General features: G+C 28.2%; 1 protein-coding gene and 1 long non-coding RNA gene across 3 annotated transcripts in view; both read right to left on the reverse strand.

Annotated features, from left to right (window-relative positions):
* The window catches only part of LOC107440459 (uncharacterized), a 25,845-nt gene extending 2,275 nt beyond the window's left edge, over window positions 1-23,570 (reverse strand). Inside the window, exons 1-2 of one of the 2 annotated variants that reach the window (XR_011637392.1) lie at window positions 23,087-23,570; window positions 17,932-18,052 (exon numbers count right to left, since the gene is read on the reverse strand). This is a non-coding gene — a long non-coding RNA (uncharacterized lncRNA). Of the gene's footprint in view, window positions 1-17,931; window positions 18,053-22,199; window positions 22,211-23,086 lie in introns of those variants that run through there. The other variant, XR_011637393.1, reaches the window with a different exon arrangement.
* On the reverse strand, window positions 5,016-23,765 carry LOC107440458 (transcription elongation regulator 1). Its single transcript, XM_016053376.3, has 2 exons — window positions 23,607-23,765; window positions 5,016-11,655 (listed from the first exon to the last, which is right to left on the reverse strand). The coding sequence occupies exon 2, from the start codon at window positions 11,421-11,423 to the stop codon at window positions 8,205-8,207; it is 3,219 nt and encodes a 1,072-aa protein (XP_015908862.2). The 5' UTR covers window positions 11,424-11,655; window positions 23,607-23,765; the 3' UTR covers window positions 5,016-8,204.
* Window positions 23,766-25,408: the final 1,643 nt, after the last annotated feature.

The following is a 25,408-nucleotide window of genomic DNA, read 5'->3' on the forward strand; positions in this document are numbered from 1 at the left end:
AGTGATTTGATTTTTCAATTAATTGTTTTTAAAGACAATTAATTTTTTTAAAGAAAGAAAGCATATATTGTATTATTATTTAGTGATTTGATCTTTCAATTAATTAGGAAATTAATTGAAAGATCAAAATTAACTTGTAATTCAGCAATTTTTTTAGAGAAAGAAAGCATATATTGTATTATTATTTAGTAATTTGATCTTTCAATTAATTAAGAAATTAATTGAAAGAAAAAATAACTTGTAATTTGAAAAAGTTTTTTAAAAAGGGAAAGCAAATGTTGTATAATTTAGTGATTTGATCTTTCAATTAATTAAGAAATTAATTGAAAGAAAAAATAACTTGTAATTCAAAAAAGTTTTTTAAAAAGGGAAAGCAAATGGGGCAATTCCACGAAAGTGACAACTTTTAAGTGAATTTTTTTTTTATGAATTGCATATTTTGATTTCAAAAATATGTTCAAAAATAGCCAAAGTCTACATATTACTGCTCCATTTCTGATAATTTTAAGTTTTTTGAATCTGGTAGCATTCTAAAGTAATCACATGACTGACAAGTGAATTGTCCACATTTGTGCTCAAATTGTTTTCTTGAAAAATACTTATAAAATAAAAGAAATGTATCTTTCTTTTGCAATATTTTGATAAAAATATGCATATAGTACAAAATTTAAACATTTAAAACATAGTCTTTAAGTCATTTTAAGTTTAATATATTAAATAAAAGTAACTTTTTTTTGTGTCATTCCGTCACATGTTTTAGTATATTTTTTTAAATAGCAACTGCGTTTTTGAATGAAAATGTGTATATTTTGGAATATAAAGCAGATGTGGCATAAGAATCAATGAGAAATTGTAAAATTCTATGCATTTGATTATTAACTTCCAATAATTAGCGTGACGGAATGACACATCTTCGGCGATGGAATGACAAAACGAGTCCTTGAGAAGCTTAGTCAAAAACTAGGGAATTATTTTTTTTTCAATTAACCTAATGGCTAAAACAGCTGTTGAAAGACAGATAAAATGTTGAAAAAGACCAAGATCCCCATGATATGATGAAGAAAAAAAACAGAGAAAGAAAGGCAGAGAAGAAAGCTTCCGCGACAAAAGTTGGACTTAAAAAACTCAGAAGTGCAAACGCTGTTGTGCAGAGATTGTGTAAACAAAGAAAAAATCAAATTCTACCAATCTCTTCACATACAAATAATTTAAATTCCCTATACAAATTCCTGCAGAGTCTTGGTAAAGCCATAAAAAAAATTTTACACTCACCATAAAAAAAATTGTACACTCACTTCCAAAATCACCAATAGAGGTAAAAAAATTAATTCAGTCTTTATGTGAGAAGTATTTAACATCGAACTCAAAAGAAACTAAGTGAGAAAAGTAATGTTGATGAGCTGTTTAATTTGGTTAAAAAATTTTTACTGTCAAGATGATGTTAGTTACAAGCCCCCAAGTATGAAGGATTCAGTCATAATACAAACTCTGACAGAGTAACGAAGAGTGCAGATGCAATATATACTTATGGCCTTAAAAGAGGCTTTTCATAAAGAAGCATATATTGATGTAAAGTGTGTCTTATCTCATTTTTGTTCTTATTCTCAATTTTGTTAAGTGTATTTCATTAATACCTCACAACACATGAACCTGTAAATACCATGTAAATGTGAGTTTGTTCTAAAAGGTCAAACAAAATGTTGTCTGCTTTAAAATGGCACATTATGAAATCATAAAATTCTTTTGCATATTATATACAAAGTCGAAGCAACAAATCGTTGAAGTTTTGTTTTTGTTCAGCTATTCCATTTAAGGGAGGGCAAAAGAGAATGACTTCAGCTAGACACTTGTTTCAGCAGCATTGCCAGGGACAAGAGACGTGCTGTAGACGCTCATGTAGTTGAGAAGTGAATCATCAAAATTGGAATGCTTTCTAATTTTAACCAAAACCAAATGTATGATTTGAAAAGCCACTGTCGTGAAGAGGAAATGGAAAGCATGACTTTGGAGTGTGCGGTCGGCTCTTTAATCATTGTTCCATACTGCGAAAAAAAAGGAACACTTATATGTGGTGCAAATTACTTTGATAAACAAAGACGATTTAGCTGTTAAAGTACTAAAAATAAGAGGGAACAAAAATTGATTTTTGAGAAAATTTCCTGAGAGCGAAGATAAGATGTGACATTGGTAAGTTAGATATAAAACCTCTTCAGAGACAACCTAATTTTCAAATTGTTGAAATTTTTACTAATTCTTACATAAATACAAATCCTGTTTATCTGTTATATTCTATTTATCATTTAAATATTAATAAAACATTTTTTAAATAAAGACTTTCTTCCACTAAACTTTTTGTCATTCCGTCACGGTCATTCCGTCTCATCAAATAGATGTTAATAACTGCGAGCCAACCTGAGGTAAATTTTCCAAATTCACATTTTACATTGCTTACACATAATACTAAAAGTAAAAAATAGTTCAGAAAAATAATAGCTGCAAAATTCACAGAAACTACCAGTTATAAGCGGCATGCCAAAAGCTTGGTTGCCAAAATGTCATTCCGTCACAAAAAAATTAAAAATAAAATATAATTCATAAAATTAAAAATAAAAAAAAAATCGAAAATCCTTTTTTTTTAGTTTATGAATCGCATTTTGCCAATAATAATGATATGCATGAGAAAAAACAATGTTCATTTGAAATTAGATGCATAGAAACTTCAATTAGTTGTTATTTTGCAAGTCAAAATGTCATTCCGTCGCATATGGAATTGCCCAATGTTGTATTATTATTTAGTGATTTGATCTTTCAATTAATTAAGAAATTAATTGAAAGCTCAAATTAACTTGTAATTCAACAATTTTTTTAAAGAAAGAAAGCAAATATTGTATTATTATTTAGTGATTTGATCTTTCAATTAATTAAGAAAAACAATTTGACACTTGTAATTCAACAGAGGCTTCAACAAACTTCCATAAAATCTCAGTCATTAATTGTAATTCATTGCTATAGTACGAAAATTAGGTAATACTACAATATTTTAATATTTTTTATTAAAAACTTTTTTTTATATTTTAAAAGTTTTCTACACTGAGAGAAAAAGTATGATTAAATCAAAGGCATGAAAAGGTATCAAAATTACCAGAATATCGTACAAATGACCTAGTTTCTGGTTGTTTGGTAACACCAAAAAACTCGTTAATTTTTACCAATTCGCTTCGACATTGATTTTGGTAAAATTAATGATAAAATATAGCTTTATAATATGTGATGTAACTTGGTACTTTTATTATGGTACCTTAAGCCATGGCTTAAAAACAGTGTATTCGGTAAATTTACTTTTCAAATTAGTATTTTTTTCAATATAAATGTCAGGTAATAAGTACTATGTCAAGTAATAAGTAACTTTGAAAACCAGAAATTCCGGTAAACCGTTACCATATGAATGGAGAAACTTCTAAATTAGTGGTTTAACTAGTGTATATTTGGGTTTATTAATCAAAATTACGATTTTTTTCGAAAAAGAAATGTCATTACCATATAGTACGGTAATTTCACTAGAATTTCCTCCCAGTATTTATAGCAAGAACGGCTAGATTCCACTCTTGATTCGATATAGAATTATTTTTTTTATTACGGTGGCAAGCTATGATTAAATAACTTAATCATAAAAGAATGTTCTCATAACTCGAAAACGGAAAATAATGCGTTATTTAGAGTACTGTGTTATTCAGTATTATGCCCGTGAATTGATTCATGTAATGTTTCAGAAAAAGATAAAGAGGGAGAAAAATTAAAGCCAGTTGAACCTGCCGTTTGTACAAAAGAATCTTGTCTGAAATCAGGTAAGTATAGAAAAATATTTAAAATTTATTCATTTGATTTGTGTGAAAATAAGTTTCATTTAAGAATAAAGATCCACAAGGAATATAAATTTTCATTACTTTCAGACACACAGGACTGGATAAAATAAGGAAAAAACTTCTATACTAATATATTTATTACATTTTTCAAGAAAATACTTAGCGAACTACTTTATAACTTCAGAAGTGTTTAGATGTGATTTCGCATACTTCTGAATAAAGTTTAAAGCTTTTAGAGGTTTGAGGGACTAGCAATAAATTACAAACAGAAAATAGTGTTTTTGAACACCTTATGACAAAAAATGTAGGAATAAATTTGTAACTTATAACAATTATTTTGGCTATTATATGCGATAATGGTGCAAAAGTTTGTAAGCCTAGCTTAGATATTTATGGAGATATGGACATTTTAATAAAAATAAAGTTTTTGTTTTGTCTTACGCTTTTTTGGTGTAACTTTAAAATTATAAAATAAAATAAAACAAAATGTTCGGTAGCAATTTAAAATTAACTAATTATTAAATACTAAATTATAATTCTTAACTACAAACGCTCCCTCCAACCTCTGAAAGCATTAAATTTCATTGAGAAGTATGAGAAATCGCATGATATAATCACTTCTGCAGTTATAAATGATTTTCTAATTACTTCTTGAGAAATATAACGAAATGCATAAGTACAGAAGTGTTTCTATTATTTTGTCCAACCCTTGTAGAAGTTNCACAGCAAATAGATGTTAATAACTGCTAGCCAACCTGAGGTAAATTTTCCAAATTCACATTTTACATTGCTTACACATAATACTAAAAGTAAAAAATAGTTCAGAAAAATAATAGCTGCAAAATTCACAGAAACTACTAGTTCTAAGCGGCATGCCAAAAGCTTGGTTGCCAAAATGTCATTCCGTCACAAAAATAAAAAGTTCATAAAATTAAAAATAAAAAAAATTGAAATTCCTTTTTTTTTAGTTTATGAATCGCATTTTGCCAATAATAATGATATGCATGAGAAAAGACAATGTTCATTTGAAATTAGATGCATAGAAACTTCAATTAGTTGTTATTTTGAAAGTCAAAATGTCATTCCGTCACATATGGAATTGCCCTGCTTATTATTTTTCTCATATAAATAAACCATATTTGAAATCAAAACTGATGCAATTAAAGCAAATTTTATTAAAATGGCATTTATTAAACTTCACAAGTATTTCAGTATCAGAATTTATTTCCAGTTGATAAGGTAAATGAGTTATACAGGCAAATCAGAAACGGAAAAAATTACAATAAGCAAGCTTTCTGGCATATTTTGGATTTCTTTGAATTATATTTTCTTAGAAAATCATTTAGAATGGAAATTATAGTAAAACAAAATTCATACAGTAGAAGAATATGTACCTTCTAAAAAAAACAGACTTTTTTCAGTAAAATAATTTTGTTTAAAAAAATCTTATGAAAAAATATTTAGTTATATGTCCAATTAAAGTAAAAATTAGTATTGTGATACCAAATCAGATTTTAAAAACGAATGGAAATTCTAATTTATGTGGGTCAAATTAAATTACTTGGCTAAGATAACTTTTTTTACAAAAACCTAAACCAAATTTTTGTAAAACTTAATAAGGTAACATATAAAGTTAGATATTAGTGAATTTAAAAATCAGCTTTAAAATGCAAAGAAACAGCAAACTGATTGAAGATATTTTCAGAACTTAAAGAAGTAACATTTTAGTGATTTAAAAAAAAAGCTTTAGAATGTACAGATATGACAGAAAAATGATTACAAAAGCTTGAACTCATTAATAATTATATATTTGCTTAAACATAATAAAATAGTAAAGTGAAATTATTAATTTTATTTATTACAATAGGACAGCATGTTAAGAGAAATCTAAAGCTGACTTCACTTAAATGAATGTAATGAAATCAGCTTTAGAATGTATAGAGACACCAGGGAAATGATTATGAAAGCTTCACTGTCTGACATAGGCTTGGTAAAATCACTGATCCAAATTGTCATAGCATGTTTAGAACCAAACAATGAATATTTTTTTAAATCTCTTTCAACACATTTATTTCACTTGGATATTGAATAACCTATTAAAAAAACAATGCATGAATTTTAGGAAATTAGCTTAAAATTGTATGGAAACATCAGAAAGCTGTTGATAAAATATATTTTTCCCTCTGAAAATAGCCTTTTAATAAATAAATTAATGTTTTATTTTTCAATTATTCAAAGTAACCATTACTTCTATTGTTATTTTAAACCTGGAACTTTTTTCGTTAGTATGTCTTTTTTGCCTTAAATTCGTCACAAAATCCATTTGACAATTTATTAAAAGTTGTGAATTGAAGAAGAAAAAAAAATTGCAATTCAACACTTAAGCCAATTATAACACATTCTTAAATTTAAAACTTTTTCAAAATGATGCTTAACACGCTTTTAAGCTAAGTGTTTTTTGACATTTAAGAGAAAAACATTCTATAAAGAATCATACATTTTTAGGAAATAAGCAACAGCACAAAAAGAGAGCAGACGATTTGGTAACTAAGCTTTTTCACAATGAAGCCAGTCATTCTGGTTCACTTGTTGTACTAGAAAAAAAACAAAAGGTTAAAATGATTTAGAATCTTTCTAGAATGCTCTTTTTTTAGATGGGCTAACAGTTTTTCGCTATCTAAGTGGCAAAAATTATTATTTTAATAGTCCTGCAAAAAAATATAAAGCCAGTTATCTAAAATTTTTAAACTGACTTTGGTACACTGATTTCAAATAAAACATTTTTTTTTGAAACTAGTAAACTTTTTTTTATATTTATTTTTTTTTAAATTTGTCACCGGTCTTCAAAATTCAGCAGTTTTTTTAGTAAAAATAGCATACGTAGATACTAAAACTCAAAAAATTACATTAGAATAGTAAAAAAATATATAATTTCAATATGTGAAATGAGCATACCAAATACAATTGAAGTTAATTGCCAAAAGACTTTATTTTATTTACAATTTATTTTTTTAAAGAAAATAAAAACAGAGTTATTTGTTGCTACATCTCTAAAAGTAAAGCTGATAAGAAGTTTTTTTGCTTATTTAAAATCAGCTCAGTCAAAATCAGTTTTAAAATTTCAGGAATTTAAAATTCCAAAATTTTAGGCCTATGTTATAATTAGCCTAAGACAGCATTTAATAGAATTTAATTCAATATTTATAGAAACAAAAACAGCTTAGTACAATGGTTTTGATAAAATTAATTGGACAATTATAATGAAATAATGCATATACTTTTTTTCCCATATAATTTATAATGAAATACAATACCAAAAATAAGTGATATTAAATAAAAGATTTAATATTTTTAAAAATCAATTTTTTGTCATAATATTTTGACATTGGTCAGATTTGTAATTAAGCATTAAAAAATGAAAAATTTTCACTAAGAATTTTTGACTTATAGTGAAGAGCATTTTAAAATAAATAAAGGAATATAGTTTTAGAAATTCAACTTCAAAGTAAGATTTTCTTGAGAAAAAAGTATGAACTGTAAATAAGTAATCTAATATGTACCATGAAAATGTAAAAAGCAATTAACCGAAAATTTTAAAATTTATGTGAAATATCAGGCTCTCAATTTTGATTTAAATACAAAACTTCAGTTAAAAAAAAATACAAATTTGCAATTTCAATTTTTTAATATGAACTAACTGAAATGAAATAAACTTTATATATTTTAAAAGCTTAATTATCTTATGAAAAAGTTAGCAAAATGTATGTTTTTTTATCAGTACAATCAGATTAATTATCAGATTTTTATCAGATTAAAAGGTCACAGAAAAGAAAAAAATAATTTAAACACCCAATGAATACAAAAAATATTTTATGAGCAGCAATGTAACTATTACATTATGAAAAATGTTCACAAACATTACCTGGCTTTTACAATGCAACAGATATTTATGAAAAATGCATGTTCATGTAATTTAAAGTCAAAGGTATCAATTACTTTTATAACAAGAATTGGCAAATAAAACTCCTTCAATAACAATTCTGTACGTCATTCCTAATAAACAAGTAAAAAACTTATAAAAAATTATTTCTAATCATGTGATACAAAAAAAAAACATTTCTTTTTTTAAAGACAGAACTTTTGATTGCCAAAAAGTTACCCAGAGCTAAAACAGTTCAACACAAACAAGCGCTGCATTTCTATTTACAAAATCTGTCTGGAAATGAATTCAAATCCATTTTGTTCTCTAAAAAACATGTATTCTTTAAATCTTATGTGGTTTGCGATTAATTCACAATAAAACCAGATTAGGCTGGAAAAAATGAACTGATGGAGAATTATTTACTTAGTGGAACGTCTCGATGGCTCTGATGCTGTAGGTGGAGGTGGTGGTCCTTTTCTGTCCAATGTATCAATATAGGCCATTAATAGCTCCTTCCGCTCGTCTTCTATACATTGTAAAACTAAATATCTTTTATCATTTTGTAACACTTTCTCAATATCATGCAAATGGTCACTTTCTTCAATTAGTTTCTTTGATTTATAAGTGATTATTTTAGTCTCTTTAAGAAGTTCCCTAAAATCAGCTTTAGCAGCCACCATTTTGTCTCTTAAATATTCTTTGAATTCCTTCTCACACTTTCTATCACTAGATGAAAATTTGGAACACCTAGGATCATCTTTAATCAATTTTTTAACCTCTTTCCAAGAAGAAGTTAGTGTGATGTCTGGGGTTTCATCCAAAAGTTCACGGAATTTTTCCTTCTTCTTGCGGTAAAGGAAACTAATGTGCTCGTCAAAAACCTTCTCCCGTTCATCACGTTCCAGGCAGCCAACATTCTCCCATCTGTGGTCTTTTCTTAATGTCTTTTTAACTTCGTGCCAAGACACGTCTGGTGAACGTACTAGGTCTGTTAACAAAGCTTTAAAATGTTGAACAGCTTCATCGTGCTTATGCAACTCTCGTTCCTTGTCTCGTTCTCTCAAATGAGTAGACAATGTTCGCTGAACTTCTTTTTCCCGTTCACGAATACTAGCTTCGACTCGTTCTTGTTTTTCTCTTTCTTTGGACGTATCATCTTCTGTATCTCTAGATAGTTTACTAGTATATTCCTTAAACCATTCTTCACGTAAAGAGCTACTGTCCACCGCTTTGTAACGAGAGTCGTCGGACAATCCTTTTTTAACGTCACTCCATCGACTATGTCGGTCCAGTCCTTTTTGCTCTTTCAACAACTCTATGAAATCTTTTCTAGTTCTTTCTCTTTGGCTGGACCTTTCATCTCTTTCTTTCCTTCTTATGTCTTGTATATAATCATTAAATATACTTTCTCTTTCCCTCATTTTTTCAATCAATTTAAATCTATCGTCTTTGCCAAATCTTTGAGCAAAATCGCTAAAGGTTGATTTACTAGACAAATTTGCTTCATCAAGAAGTTTTCTAAAATCATCTTTTCGTTCTCGCATTTTTTTCCTTTTTTCATTCCTTTCTTCCTCAGCTCTTTCCTTCACATATTTTTCAAACACTTGTTTCCTCTCCTTTGATAATAGTAAAAGGTAGCGTGAATCAAAGACAATTTTATGTAATTCTTTCTCCCAGGTAGAAAAGGCAGACACATCTTTTTCAACAAGTAAATCTCTGAATTGCTTCATCCTCTCATCCAGGGTCAAACGATCTCTTTCTTTAGCAGCGCGAAGCTCGGCTTCAACGGCAGATTCTTTTCCTGGTGTAATGCTATTTTTGCTTAGTATTAGATCATTCTGCTTAGGCTTTGTACTATTATCTTCGGTAGTTTCTTCAAGTTTAATCTTCTTAGCTTCAGGCATGGGATCAGGCTCACTAGTTTCAGTTTCTTTCCCCATTTCATTTTTTTGAGGTGGTGGACTCTGAATTAATTTGTTTACATCAGATCGCCCCTTCAATTCTTCAGGCTTTTCCCAAACAGATGTCCTTGTACTGGGATTAAAAAAGAATACTCTATTGTCGCCGGTCCAAATTACACACCATGGTGTACCAGTTATAGGCGTGCAAGAAACAGGTCGAGACTTATCAACAGGCTTGGGTTGTTCGAGTTGTTCTTCTGCAGCTTTCTCTTCTTTAATACCTATTGAATCATTGGCAATTGCTTTATCTATGTCGTTAACAGCTCCATTTTCCTGAACATCCATCTGATTATTTAGTTCTTCATTCGTTTCTTCATTTTCAGCTCTAGCTTCTGCTGACTCATCAACTTCCATGCCACTTGTTTCGGTAGCAGGATTTTCGGTAGTTGTGTCAGTTGCATCACCGTCAGATTTATTTTCGGCGCCTTCACCTTTCATTAAAGCTTGTGGTTTTTCCCAAGTACTTTCAGCAGTTATTTTATTATAATAATAAGATCTTCCATCAGCAGCTTTGTATTCTGCCCATTCTTCATCTGCATTGTCGGAAACGACAACACTATTTTCCCCTGTAGCCTCAGCTTTGATTTCAGTTGCTGTATTAGAAAGCACACTACTCTCTGGAGTAGCTGCATTTGTAATAGGGGGCCCACTCATGGCTACAGCAGGAAATGCAGGAGGAGGCATGCCAAAAGGCGGATAGCCTGGAGCAGGAACCATACCGGGTGGCGGCATTGCAAATGGAGGTGGTGGCCCAAGTCCAAAACCTGGAGGAGGCATCATTCCCATTCCAGGACCAGGCATAGGTGCCATCCCAGGCATTGGCATAGGTACAAACTGAAACTGATTTGGAGCACTAACAACTGGGTTTACTGGAACATTATTTTTCAAACTTTCATTTTTTGAGGCAGAATCCAAATCTGAAGAATTTCCTGTTGCTGCAGCCAAAGCTTCAATTTGGTCTTGATGTAAAATTTTTACATTTTCAGGTTTCGTCCATGCAGATTCTCTAGTTCTCGCATTATAATAATACAATTTACCTGAACTTGTTTTAGTTTCAACCCATAATTCACCACTCAAGTCAAGATTTGCGATATTAGCATTTGATGAACTATTGTTAGGAGGAGAATGATTGCTATTAATTGGATTTCGATTTGGAGGATTTCCACCACCTTGGCCTCCAGGAGGGCCGCTGCCTGGTGGCCCACCTCCAGGTCCCCCACCTGGACCTGAGAAAGAAGGAGGAGGCATACCAAAAGGTGGAACCATAGGGGGTCTTTGAAAGTGACCTTTTCCTGGTGGCATTCCTGGTTGAGGCTGGCGAGAACCAAATTGATTCCCACCCATGTGTTGTGGTGAACCACCACCAAAATGTGCACCAGGAGGAGGACCTCTAGACATGTTTCCAGGTGGGCCACGCATATTCATAGACATACCTCTAGGTTGCGGTGGAGGAAAATCATTGTCAAAATCAGGGTCATGACCTCTGAAATTTGGTGGTGGGCCGTTATCTGGCATCATTCTTCGCCCTCTCATTGATGGTGGTCCTCTCATTGGAGGACCATGAGGTCCACCTGGGCCATGAGGACCACCTCGAGGTCCTGGAGGCCCATGCATGGGTTTTTCAAAGTGCATATTTCTTTGATGCTCTGGAAAATAATCATAATCGTCACTAAACATGGTTAGTTCCTAGCTAGTTTCAAACAATTGGTTTTGGTCTAGCTCTAAAAACTATTTTTTTATCCACTAAGGCTAATACTTCATATTTGGAATTGATATTTTGATCTGTATTGCTTGAAGTAGGCAAATCCACACTGGGTGATCTCTGTCTTTTCAAAACAGCCAGTGGAGGTTTCTGTTCAGTTACTTTTCCATACAATGTTTGATATCCAATAACTAAAAGAGGTTGTTTCTGAAACAGAACAAAAAGCTAAATCAGTTAAGTATTAGTTTTTGAAATTGAACATTTTTACATAACAGGAATGTTACTGGAACATGAGAAATCACAGCTTGTTATCATTACGAATAAGCTAAAGAATGTAGAAGTCTGTAACCTAAATACATTGAATTTTCTTCTTTAGCTGTGTCTCACCCTACCTGAAAACAAGTATTATAAAACTTTCCATATATTAATTCTCTTTTTAAAAAAAAAAACATTTCCTGTCTATAACTCTACACAGAAAATTTTTTCTGTTTCCGTTAATTAGCAATGAATGATTATGAAAAAAATTATGTTAGAGTTGCCAAATCATCTGGGTTTTTTAGCAATAATCCAGTAGTGGAAGGTACTAATGTTTAATATCAGTACATTTATCTCAAATTCTCTCAATATTTCAATGGTTAATGTTCTGTTCTCAAAGCTGTATATCAGAAGGATTGCAAGAAAAAAATTTCTGTTTCATTTCCTTTTTCAGAACTTTAAGAGTGATCTAATTAGTTATGGGTAGCATTGAGACTAGGCACTTATCAATAGTCTATAACAACTTCTTCCATTTCTTATGTCCGACAAATTTTCAGTCACCAATGGTAGGTAACTAATTTGAAAAATGTTTCACATTGCAATATATCTGAAGTTTCTAGGGAAGATGAGATAACTGCTGCCTTTTATTACTCCCTACAAATTAAGTTATGATCCAATTTAAAAATTTCACAGCCTATTTTCAACTGAAAGATTGAGGAATTTAAAAAGCTATAGTAACTATATTTTTCACAATATATAAAAGAGAATACAATCTAAAATTTTTGAACTCAACATTCTCATAGCTACATAAAAGGTAAATCAATTCTACAATTTTTTTTAAAATAGAAAATTTTAACAAACTTAAACATAATCACAATAATCTTTCACGTGTATACTTTAAGCAGTCTTATATAATAGGAAATAAAATACAAATTTCAATATACAAAAACAAAATACAAAACAGTATTATAAACGACATATTGAAATCCATTGCAATATTTTGTGTTTATGATTAGTGCTAAACTTTTGCTGCATATTTTTGAAAAATATATATGATCAAAAGTTTTATGATAATAACATAAAAAGTAACATATCGTACTCTTAAACTCATACAAAAATAGAAAATTTTAAAACTGATAACACTTCTAACATTGACTTCGTTAGGCCAGAAGAGGATAAGCAACGACGACAAGGAACAAAGAATGTTCAAGTTTAAAAATCTTTGAATGTTAAAGTGTGACAATCTTTAAGTGAACTTATACTACATATCTGCATGAGTGACCTTTTAGAAATTACACCTAAGAATTTTTAAATCTGCTGTAGAGAGAACACAACTGCCTCTTAGGCTAACACTAAAAAATTACCTTTATATAGTAAAAAAATTAATCAAATTTTATAAAATAATCGGAGTAACTCCCTATAAGAATTTAGCAATTTGTTATGACACAAATTTAATCTTTACTAAATTAGACATTTTAGGTATGCAATCTGTGAGAGTGAGCTTTTAGAAACTACACATAAGAACTTTAGGCCCTGAAGCAGTGAGACTACTACTAACTGTCTCTAAGATTAACACTAAAAAGTATCTTTATATAGTACAAAAATTAATCTCATGAAAGAAAATTATTATAATAATAATAACTTTAATAAAGATTTAGTAATTTGTTAAGACACAAATAATTTGATCTTTAATAAATTAGACATTTCAACAATATATGGGAATAGACATCCTAACCAGGGTTGCCAAGTTTTTGACACATGACGGTTTTTACCGATTTATACCATGGTTTTTACCGTCATGTCAAAAACCTATAGTTTTGGTAAAACTGTATTTTTATGTGAGTTTAACTGCTTGTAATTTAAAATTAATTCATTTTAGGCAGTAAAATTAGAAAAAAAGTTAAAAGATACAATGCAAGAACAGATTCTTGTATTTTCCCAACATGATTATATCAAAACATACTATTTGAAGTAAAATATTAGGATACTAAACAAAATTTTCAACATTTCCAATCATTTTGTTTGACATATTACATTACTGAAGAATGTCAAGTCATTCTTGACCAAGAGTTTGTTAGTAGCTACAAGTTTTGAAAGTTTTGTTTAGCTTATTTCTAATATTTAAAAAATGCCAAATTTTAAATTCTTCTTTTTAGTTCTTGAATTTATTAATAGTTCCAAGCTTTTTTGCTTGTTTGTTTATTTCTAACAATTAAGAAGAGCAAAGTTTTGAATCCTTTGCAAATCAAGCTATAATGATAAAAATAAGTACAGTACAGAACCCGTTATCCGGAAATCAGAAAACCGGAAAACCAAATAATCGGAACGAAATTCGATAAATTTTCCCGCCATTTTTGAGAAAACAAATGTTTTTCTCCTCATAAGATTTCAAGATTTTTCTTTCTTTTTTGAAAGCTGTTAACCTTACCATCATTTTGGAAACAATCATTAGTGTATTACTTCATCGTTTTTTCTTCTTTTCAAGATTATTTCCAAATATATTTTTTTAGTTGAATTTGACAATAAAAAAAAACGGCTTTTTGTAGCGATTCAGAAAACCGGAAAAATCAGTTATCCGGAATAGCGATGGTCCCGATCGTTTCGGATAATCGGTTCCCTACTGTATCACTATTTTCAATAAGTATATTACAGTAGGGAACCGATTATCCGGAACGATCGGGACCATCGCTATTCTGGATAACTGATTTTTCCGGTTTTCTGAATCGCTACAAAAAGCCGTTTTTTTTATTGTTAAACCCAACTAAAAAAATATATATATTTGGAAATAATCTTAAAATGAAGAAAAATCGATGAAGTAATACCCTAATGATTATTTCCAAAATGATGGTAAGGTAAACATCTTTCAAAAAAGAAAGAAAAATCCTAAAATCTTATGAGGAAAAAAACATTTTTTTTAAAAAATGGCGGGAAAATCTATCGAATTTCGTTCCGGTTTTTTGGTTTTCTGATTTCCGGATAATGGGTTCTGTACTGTACAATATTTCCATATGAATGTATATCCTTCTATAAGAATACATGTATATAGTTGTAAAACCAATAGCAATCATTTACAACATTCATTTATTCAATCATTTACAAAGGAAATTATGTGAAAATATATTGTCCGCTATATGCCATAAATTAAAGAAAACAGTAGGTTTTTGACAGTTTTTACCGGTAAAAACACGGTTTTTACCACTGTCATGTCAAAAAGCCAACCCTGATCCTAACATTAGTTAGCACCTCATTAATAATCAGAAAACAATTACTATTTGCCCTATTTATAAACAGCATTACCAATTACAAGATTAACCTCTCTTTCAAACTAATACTAGCTAACTTTAAATTACAGTTCATCACTGAGTATATGAATTACTCAATATATTTTAATGAACATAACAATTAAAACTTCATTAAAAATTCATGCAATATTAAATAATACTTTAAATTGAAGAGACAAGAGAAAAACAAATTAAATGACATTTGGAAAAATGTTCAAGTTTCTGTCGTAAAATACAGAATAATTTTTATGCTTGCCTGCAAATGATTAAATATTATTCAGTTTTATAAACAGTTCTTACTTACACATGTTTTGTTAATAGTACATGTTTTGACATTACAGGTTTTCTCAAATTAAACAAAAATATTCATTATGTGTTTTTCACTAAATTCTTCAAAGGTTTGATTCAATACCAGTCGCCAGATATTATTATAGAATATTTTTGTGACTGATATAGGAACAAACAAGTAAACAAAATCATTATAAAACAACTGGGAGAGCAATCAATTTATATTCAAATTTTAAAATGAAAGTTTATTTTGCTTTGAAAATGCACTTACTTTTTCTTTACACTCAATTCCGGCTTTTTTGCATATAATTTTTTAAAAAAATTTTAAAAAGCACATTTATCGGTCACCACATAAAAAGATTTCTATACTAAACAAACATTTTTCATATACTAAGTAACTTATATATTGCACACTACATTTCAGTCTAGTTTGAGAACAAAAAATAAAAGTACAGATGATAATATAGAAATATTAGTTATAAATCAGTTATAAATCGGAGTGAATGAAGAGGAGTTTTACCCTCTCTGACTCGCTTCATTCACACATCATGTAAAAAGGTACAGAATGATTTGTTTCACAGTGAAGACTTATGATCCCCTCTTATTGTACTATTAGTTTTGATAAGAAAAAGTTTCAAAAACCTAACACACTAGCTAACAGTGTCTTTCTCTTAAATAGAATAATCATTCCTTATTCCAAATACAAGATAAGTGTAAAAAGGAATTAGATACAAGATAAGTGTAAAAAGGAATTAGATACAAGATAAGTATAAAAAGGAATGGTTTTAAATAATCGAAAAAGAAGAAAAAAATAGAAAAATTTTGGAAGAAATAAATTTTAAAACTTTGAAACCGAAACAGCAAATTAATTTGGAATTACTTAAATTTCAGAGATTTAAAAAAATAAATAAAGTATTTGAAAGTAATACACAAGTCATGAAAGTTTTAGGAAAAAAAGAAACGGAAAAATCGAATTTTGATAAATTGACAAATTAAACGGATATAAAAAGTCTTCAATTATAGATTTTTTCGAAAGAAACAAAATAATATTATAGTACTGTACTATACTGTATATTACTGCATTATTCTTTTCAACAGCATAGAATTATTTTTATAAAACTTTAAATGACATCTATATTTTATAATACTAACACAGCTAGTTTTCATTATATTTGTTTATTGATCATAAAATTGAGTTAATTTATAAAACAAAACACCATACTATGCATTAGATACCATTAAAAAGTAAAATTTGGTAAAAATTAAGCATATAAAATTGAATAATGCACTCCCCTTTTAATGAAATACTCAGTTTAATTAAATAGCATTGGAAAGGTATGGTATTCCTTTAAGCGGGGTTGACTGTACCTATCAATAAATCAGGAAAAATATAAAAAAAAAAAACACTGCAAATTATTTAACACAAAAAATTATAATACTTTTAAGTTTGTTTGTTTTTTAATGTGTGAAAACCCTGATAGTCAAATTGTTAATTGAACTTTTATATCATTATATTAAACTCAATATAAATAATAGTAGTAAAAGTGCAAAATAATGTAGAAATATTAAGAAAAAAGACACTTAACACAGCATTATTATCACTGTTTTCTCTTTGGAAAATTTGATTGCAATTTTTAATATTTGTATACATATATGTTATATTGTCTTCTAAAATAGTAGCTTTTAAGTTGCTGATTTTTAATGTGTGAAAACCCTGATAGTCAAACTGTTAATTGAACTTTTATATCATTATATTTAACTTAATATAAATAATAGTAGTAAAAGAGCAAAATAATGTAGAAATAATAAGAAAAAAAAGACACTTAACATGGCATTATTATCATTGTTTTCTCTTTGGAAAATATGATTGCTATTTTCAATATTTGTATACATATATTTTATATTTTTTTCTAAAGTTTAGCAAGTCGGAAATTCCGCATAACTTCAAAGGAATCTCATGCCAGATTTAATCTATTAGCATAAGAATAGGATTTAATATTTTCAAACTTTTCTTTCAAGCTTAAACATTGCAGTGGAATTTTTTCACAAAATAATAATAAACTATAAACAATAAAAAGTGGTTATCAGAAAAACTTGAGGCAGAAGCAGTTTTGATCGAGACAGCACAGGACTTTTATGTTAACCAGGAATTTTGTGGGAGGAAATGTTTTAAGAAAAGCTTCTTTTATTAATTTAGGATTTTATCTTTAAATTGTACAGCTATTTCCACAATAGATTGAGGACGTGGAAATCAGGTTTTTTTAATATCATGATTTAAGGTTTGGGTACAATAGACCTCTGGTCGATGTGCCCTGCTCTCTGGAGCTTCCCAACCTCTAAGTCAAAGTCTTAGAGTTCATTGGTTAATAAATATAACACACAGCATTGTTTTAGCAGTAGATATAACAGTCCCCTTTCACACTTGTGTAGATTATATTTAGAAGTTACAGAAAATATTTTTGAAATTCTACAGTATTTTACTGTTCAAAATATATTAACTACCTCAATAGTCAATAACTTTGTAACTGTTTCAATTATGAAACCCAAAAATTCTATTTTAAAAAGAATGCAATTATATTTTGAAGGTTCACTTTTAATGGTTTATATAATTCTCAATGATTGAGGAGCCACAATAGTTTGGTCACCAAAATTATATTACCTTTGTAGAGTAAAATAAATGGCCAATTAATTTTCCACCAATAGTATCTCCAGTATTACATTCAAGATCTCCTTGAACTTCTATTATGGCCCATTCTTTTAAGGCCTGAGAATCATCATTGCTATGAGAGAAATAAATAATTGTAACTACGCGCTTTGAGATGTAAACCTAACTTAATTATAAAGGAACACAAAATAAAACAACTCAACAGAATTACATTACTCATATTAGAAGTGCTCTTTTTTTGTAAGGATAAGTACGTAATTATTAAAATAATATTAATTTTCATTTACACCCATTTTAACTTCTTCCCCTAAAGCATGCAATTTCAAAAAAAAAAAAAAAAAACATTTTTTTATGCTCTAAGTTCATTTTTCAGTTTTCTATGAATAAGACCAAAATTCAAAATTCTTTTAATTGATGCTAAGCTGCTTAGTTGAGAAAGTATACATACTAAAACTATAATATGCAACATAATAAAATAATGTGCAATTATTTATTCAAATAACTGTACTAAATATTAATAGTACTTTAATTAAAGCTTTGAATTGATTGATTGAAAAAAATATTAATTCATTTAAAGAAATATTTATATTTTTCATAAATTATAATTGGTTCACTAATCAGTGAACTAATTATACATTAATATAATCAACATTAGTTCACTAATATTGAACATATTCATTTACATATAAGCAGGAGTAAAAAAAAAAATTCTCAGACCCTAATATTCCCTTAAGTTTCCTTTTGGATCAAAATTTCCCCCAAAATTTGACATTTTCTCAATATAATAACTTTTTCAAAATATTTTTGGAAAATAAAGTTTATATAAGAAAAAAATTCATTTGATTTTACAAAATTCTTGAATAATCAAGCATATCTGTTAAAAAATAATAGAAATCAAAATATAATGAAATAGCAACAATTTATTAAATTTAAGGTCACACTTATTAAATTAAGGAATTCAAACTAATAAATACACAAATTGACATGTTTGTTTAACAAGAAAAGCGACACACATTTTAACAAAAAATATTGTAGAAATTTGTTTAGACCAAAAATTTCCCCTGAATTTTCTTTATAAGCCTTGTACACGCAGTCAGACATACTCCACTCCCCTGAACATAATTAGTAACGAAAAATATTGAGAATCAGAAAAAAAAAGTTATATGTTGAGATCATGCAATTATTAGTGAACACTTTAATTTTACTTAATCTAAAAAATCTGCCTAAACTGCAACTTAAAAGAATTAAAATCAAGATTTAGATAGATAATAATCAACAACTTATTACCTGTATTATAAATCAAATAATTATAAAATGAGTTTTAAAGTATTAAGATTACCGTTAGAAAAACCAATTAAAAGTTTTAATAATTTTGGTAACATTTTTTGTGTGTGACATCTAATATAAATCATAATTATATTATCATATAATGCAAGTATTGTGCATGATTTAGAAAATATTTCTAATGACAAAAAAACATCCCTCAGGTTTTGGTCATCTTTTAGCAGGTTTTTGAGAGTTTATGACATGCTTTGACAGTTTGGGACGTGTTTTGACACGTCACATCAAAAACCCAACTCTGCCAGTAATATTTTATTATCATTCTGTCTTATTACATTTTCTATCTTAATTATTTTTTCAAACTAAAGGCTAAAATCTAAAAGTAGCGATTTTTATTATTCCCCATAAAATTACTTTATTACGCAAAATTTTATAAGACATATTTAAAATGGTTTCTTAACTTATTATCCATTTTACAATTATTTTTAGTACATAGGTTTAGAGTTAAATTTAATATAAGCTCTGTGTATAAATGTCCCATCAACATATGCAATTAAAATAATAAATATAAAATTGTTAACTTTATTTTATTAAATGGGTTAAGTTATTATGAAATTAATTAGTAATTAAATTCTTTAGCAAAAAACAATTAACAAGTTTTTAAAGCAATTAAAAACATTAAGAGTTGGAAAGACAAAAATGTTAAATGAAGTTCTCCAAACAGAACTTAATTCTCCGAGTTTCCAATGTATGTCAAAAACATTTTACAATTAGTGTGATTTAATTTTTAATTTAGAAATCTACATATAGATGTATTAAAAATTTACAATTAATGTAAACAATTGTTCATTTTTTCCATTTACACACTAAAAATTTACAACAGAAAAAAAATTAAAAATTCAAATTTCTATCAAATAAATTTATAGCTTTTATTATAAATAATAGATATGGATTGATTTAAAAAATATATACCCTATTGATGAAGTTTAGAATTTTAATTTGAAAAATGTTGGTTAATAAAAAGTGGAAAAAAATTATTATTTCTAATTATTTATTAAAATATCACTGATAAGAAAAATAAATGATAGTACTGGATAAGTTTTTATAAGATATTGAATTAGATAAGTTTTAATGACTACTAAATAAGAAATTGAAACACACTCTTAGTCTTATTGTTACAAATGCTCGAAATATTAAATATTGCTGTACCAGTCTGGACCTTCCTAGATTATGTGTGCTGAGCAATTAAACATCCTAAATCTTAAAATATGATCATAATTAGTTTAATAAGAAATATGAAGACTTCGTCTTTAAAATTATGGTATTTTATTCTATGAAAATTTTTGATTAAACGGAACACAGACATTTCAATTATACTTATACACAGTATTTTAGATAATTGAGTTTCCTTTCTTCTATAAATAATAAATGATACATTGAAATACTCGTTGTTTCTTTGTTGAAACTGACGTAGACTACTCGCACCACAGGGTACCTTATAATACCCAAAACTACCTGGGATTATAGAATACCTACCTAAGTAATTTAACAGCCAATTCAATCATTCTAAGTATACGGCTCTATACCGACATTCCTGTTAGGCAAACACATGAATGATTACATAGGTGCTTAAATTAGACCAAATTATGAAAAGTCAGAAATAATTAATATTTTTAGTCAAAAATACTTAATTTTGAGTTACAGTGCAATAAAAACAAGAGACCAAAATGGATCCACCCCTCATTATGATGTTAATTAATAAGGCTTCAAGAATTTCCAGAATAATTGTAAAATTCCCTGAGAATTCCAAGTTTTCAGAATTCAAGCCTTCAGAATCGGGAACTAAATTTGCGTAAAGGAAAATAATAAAAAAAATTGGGATTTTTTAATGAAATACATTTTAATTAAAAATTTTCACGTTATTTTCCAGAAACAAGAAAAAGTTATCATAGTAAAAAAGGCGAGCAAAGATCTTAAGAATAGTTTTGTTCCATTCTCGAGTAAGTATTTAACTATGCAAACAATTATTTCATTATCTATTCAACTGAAAAGGTGTAATTTTTTAGCAATTATGAATTATAAAGTTTAAAGCTAATATAGTGATTAGCACATCATTTTTTAAACAAAATGTTATGTAAGATGCAAAACATTTAAATGAGTATTTGGAATTTATATTCCACCTATCTGATGCTTAAAGAAATGAAGGCAGAGTTCAATCTCTATCTCGTAACGCCTCCTCCTCCTTTATCCATAAACTTTAAAGAAAATTTACTCATATTCACTACATAAGGCTATCATCCTTCATCCAAACAGTTCATTTTCTGGTATAGCTAAGAACAGAAGCATGAAAAGTGTTATTTACATGGGTTTCAAAAGACATTGGAATACTGATTATGCCTCATCTTATATTACAACAGGCAGTACATACTCTAAAAGATATTGTGCACTCGGGAACATGCAGGTTTATAATTTTCTGATATTTTGAATTTATATTACAGTTGGGAACCGATTATTCGAAACGATCGGGACCATCCCTATTCCGGTTAAATGATTTTTCCGGTTTTCTGAATCACTACAAAAAGCCGTTTTTTTTATTGTTAAACCCAACTAAAAAAAAATTTATGGAAATAATCTTAAAAAGATGACAGACATGAAAGACAAATTCTTGGCTACAAATTTGTCTTTCATGTCTGCCATTGGAAATAAAAAAATAAAAAAAAAATCTTAAAAAGAAGAAAAAACGATGAAGTAATACACTAATGATTATTTCCAAAGTGATGGTAAGGTAAACATCTCTCAAAAAAGAAAGAAAAATCCTAAAATCTTATGAGGAAAAAAAATATTTTTTTAAAAAATGGCGGGAAAATTTCTCGAATTTCGTTCCGGTTTTTTGGTTTTCCGATTTCCGGATAACGGGTTCTGTAGTGTATTAAAGAAAGTATAAATTAAATCAACAATGAAATCAAGGAGGATATTTAAACATTGTTACCAATTCATACCATTTGCAATCACCAAAATTCCAAAAATTTTTAAAAAATATAGGCAGGTTTTTTAGTACGGCTAAGATTTGTACCTTTCAGATGGTCTGCTTCTGAGAATTTATTTCTTTTTTTTAGTTTATGTGCTACTGCTATGAAATTTCTTGAAACTTGGTAATTAATTTAGCACTAACACTGATACAGAAATTTAATGGACTCTTTTGCTATTTCGCCAATCATTCTTATTATATCTAAAAGGTACTTTTAGACGAAATTTATATTTTTATCAAAAAGCTGATACAAAGCTTACATTACCAATGTGAGTAAACAAATTATAACCTATGATTAAAATTTCAAAATAGTTACAATTGTTAAATTGAGAGCCCCTGTTCTCAAAAACTGTAGTAGCAGGTGTTAAAACGCCTCATAACAATCAAAAGAGTTACTTATTATCTGAAGATAAAAATAATTTTGACTTTTTAGAATCAATTTGTTTCTAATTGTGAAACTTAAGATTAAATAAACATCAAAACTAAATCTATATAGATTCTGAACTAGCAGCATTAATAAAGTTGATCAAAATTGAATTGTAATTTTATCAACATCAGAAACATTCTTTGATCCAGATGATTAAATTTTAATCATTAATTAGACACTAAAATATGCACCTTATCTGTAAGATAAAACAATATTACAGCTTTAAGAGTTATAAAAATCAACCCATGGATCAAGAATACATATACAAGAAAAGTTTTAAAATAGTTATTGACAGAGTTAAGTGATATATTTGTCATTCATTTTAATAAAGTCATCAAAATACGAATACAAGATTTAAAAAAAAGGAAGCATATATTAAAGCACATGATTATTAAAATACACTTATAACATACCTAAATTTTTAATTATGAACAATCAATTATAATGAATAACTATATAATTAGCAATAAATCCATGCTACTAATAAATTCATTAAAAATACACATCAAAGCAAACAGTAAATGTGAAGACGAATTCATGTCTGGGATGTAATCTTCTTACTGCAAACAAATAACTTTTTAACTGCAATGCATTTATGTACTAATTTTATATAGATTTATCATTGTTCAATGTTTGATCATGAAATTAATATATTGAAAAGCAGTTACGCGATAAAAAAAAAAACGTGTTTTCAAAATGGCAGTTATTAAAACAGATGCGAGTATTCAATACGACCGGCATTACGTCGTAATATTAAATATACATCAAAAACAACATAAACATTATTTTGAAAAATATAATTGTATCACTCACACCTAACTACACGTTAGGGTTTATAGATAATAACAACCATACAAACATTCAACAACAATTTTATTTTGTTTAACCCTAAATGGTATATAACAGAAAAGCGTATAAGAATAGAAATCGTACATTGTTACCAAAATTTGCACCATTATTTTGATTTGAAATTCATCCTAAATATAGTTTAGTCCCAACCGAAACGATTTTTTTTATTCATTAATCTATAGAACGTCAACTGGAGGGATACGCTACAAAGTAAATTTTTAGGCTTAAGCCCCCTCACCCCCTTTTCTTCCATTAATCAAGATAAATCTCACAGAAAATTAACATATACCTCTCAACTTCACTCACCTGAACATTAGAAGTATATTTTCGTTGCGGCAATGGGTGAACGTATTACACCAATCAGATTCTCAATTACCTATAATTTTTTAATGAGCCATTCTCGCTGTATGCAAGACAGTCGCTTATATGAATTCGAGGGCCATGTTCACTGCATGCGAAAAAAATTGCGAAAGTGAATTTGGAGTTGATACTGAGAACCTAATTAATTGGCGAGTGAATTGAATTTCCTCAATAAGTTTTTGCCTAGTAAGAGATGCCGAAAAGAGGCAAATATAGAGGCTTTTAAGGGTTAGTGTTTGAATAAATTTCAAAATATTGGCAAAGGTAAATCGATTTGGGTGATGTTTATAATATTATAAATTGATGCATCTAAAATTGTTTAAATGAATAAATAAGTTTTGAAAATACTGCTCATATGATTTTTACTCTTTCAATTTTACTTAAAATACAAAAGAGTATTTTTTTTAAATTTACTACATAAAAGTAATGAAGCAGCAGCCATTAAAAAGCGAGTATATGCGAAGCTAAGTGAAGCAGAGAATTCAAAATTTAAAGGACGCAAAAAATTAAAAAGGGCTCCTAGTATGTATACATTTTTTTTTAATCTGATAATATGTACATCAGTCGAAATTTAGCTTTGAAGTTATTTAGGTTCAAAGTGTTTGTTTTTCGATAAAATTGACAAAAATAAAAAAGTATTTTTCTGTTAGTTCTATGAAAAATAATATGACCAAAAAGTTTGCTTTAATTTAAGAAACAAACTTTGAATTATTTTTACTAGGGGACTCGATGAAATATTTACGTATAATAAAAAAGAGATTTTTAAAATTTCAACATCTGATATCTTTTTCTTCATCTTAAGTTAATTTTTCAGTCAGTTGGTTTCGTAAATTGCCAATTTTATAACGAGAGAGAAACAAGCTCACTTTATGATAAACGTATTTGTGGAAACAGTAGACGGTGCTTCATAATTTACTTTAAATAATAAAGTATAAAAGTCTGCATAATAGATAAAAATAAAGAAAAATGAGCGGAATAAAAATGTGTCAAAAATATATACATTGCAAAATTATTTTATGAAAATTTAAAAACTTCACACACCAAATAAATTTTCCTTATCAAAATAGATTTTTGTTTTAAATTATTTTTGTTAACAATGATTCCCATTTGTTTTATTGTTTCGTCCCCCCCCCACGAAAAAAATATGTCCAAAGACAACAAGCTGACTTTTCAAGTTTTCAAACTGGTTTAGTTGTCAACGTTTCACTTCCCTATAAGGAAAAATTCTAAAAAGAGATAATGAAAAAAAATCTATAAAAGTTCTGCGAAGTGGAAAATAAATTATAGTAAATGGAAAACATACAAAAAGTAAAATACAATAAATAAAATAATCAGTCTTTTTTGCACACCATTAAGGCATGTTAATTCAACAAAGAATATTAATTTGAATCATTGAGTTTCATTAGAGACATAAGATAATTTTTACTTCAGTAGGCATGCTGCTGTCAATCTTCCGAACAAATGTTGATAGGGCTGGTTAAAATAATTTTAACAAATACTACATTAATTCAGACAATTTGAAACTC

This window comes from Parasteatoda tepidariorum, chromosome 8 (assembly GCF_043381705.1).
Source record: "Parasteatoda tepidariorum isolate YZ-2023 chromosome 8, CAS_Ptep_4.0, whole genome shotgun sequence".
Lineage (NCBI taxonomy): Eukaryota > Metazoa > Arthropoda > Arachnida > Araneae > Theridiidae > Parasteatoda > Parasteatoda tepidariorum.

Bases quoted from the DNA above. Each gene is read 5' to 3' on its own strand.
- LOC107440458 (XM_016053376.3), bottom strand. From the start codon at position 11,423: ATGTTTAGTGACGATTATGATTATTTTCCAGAGCATCAAAGAAATATG.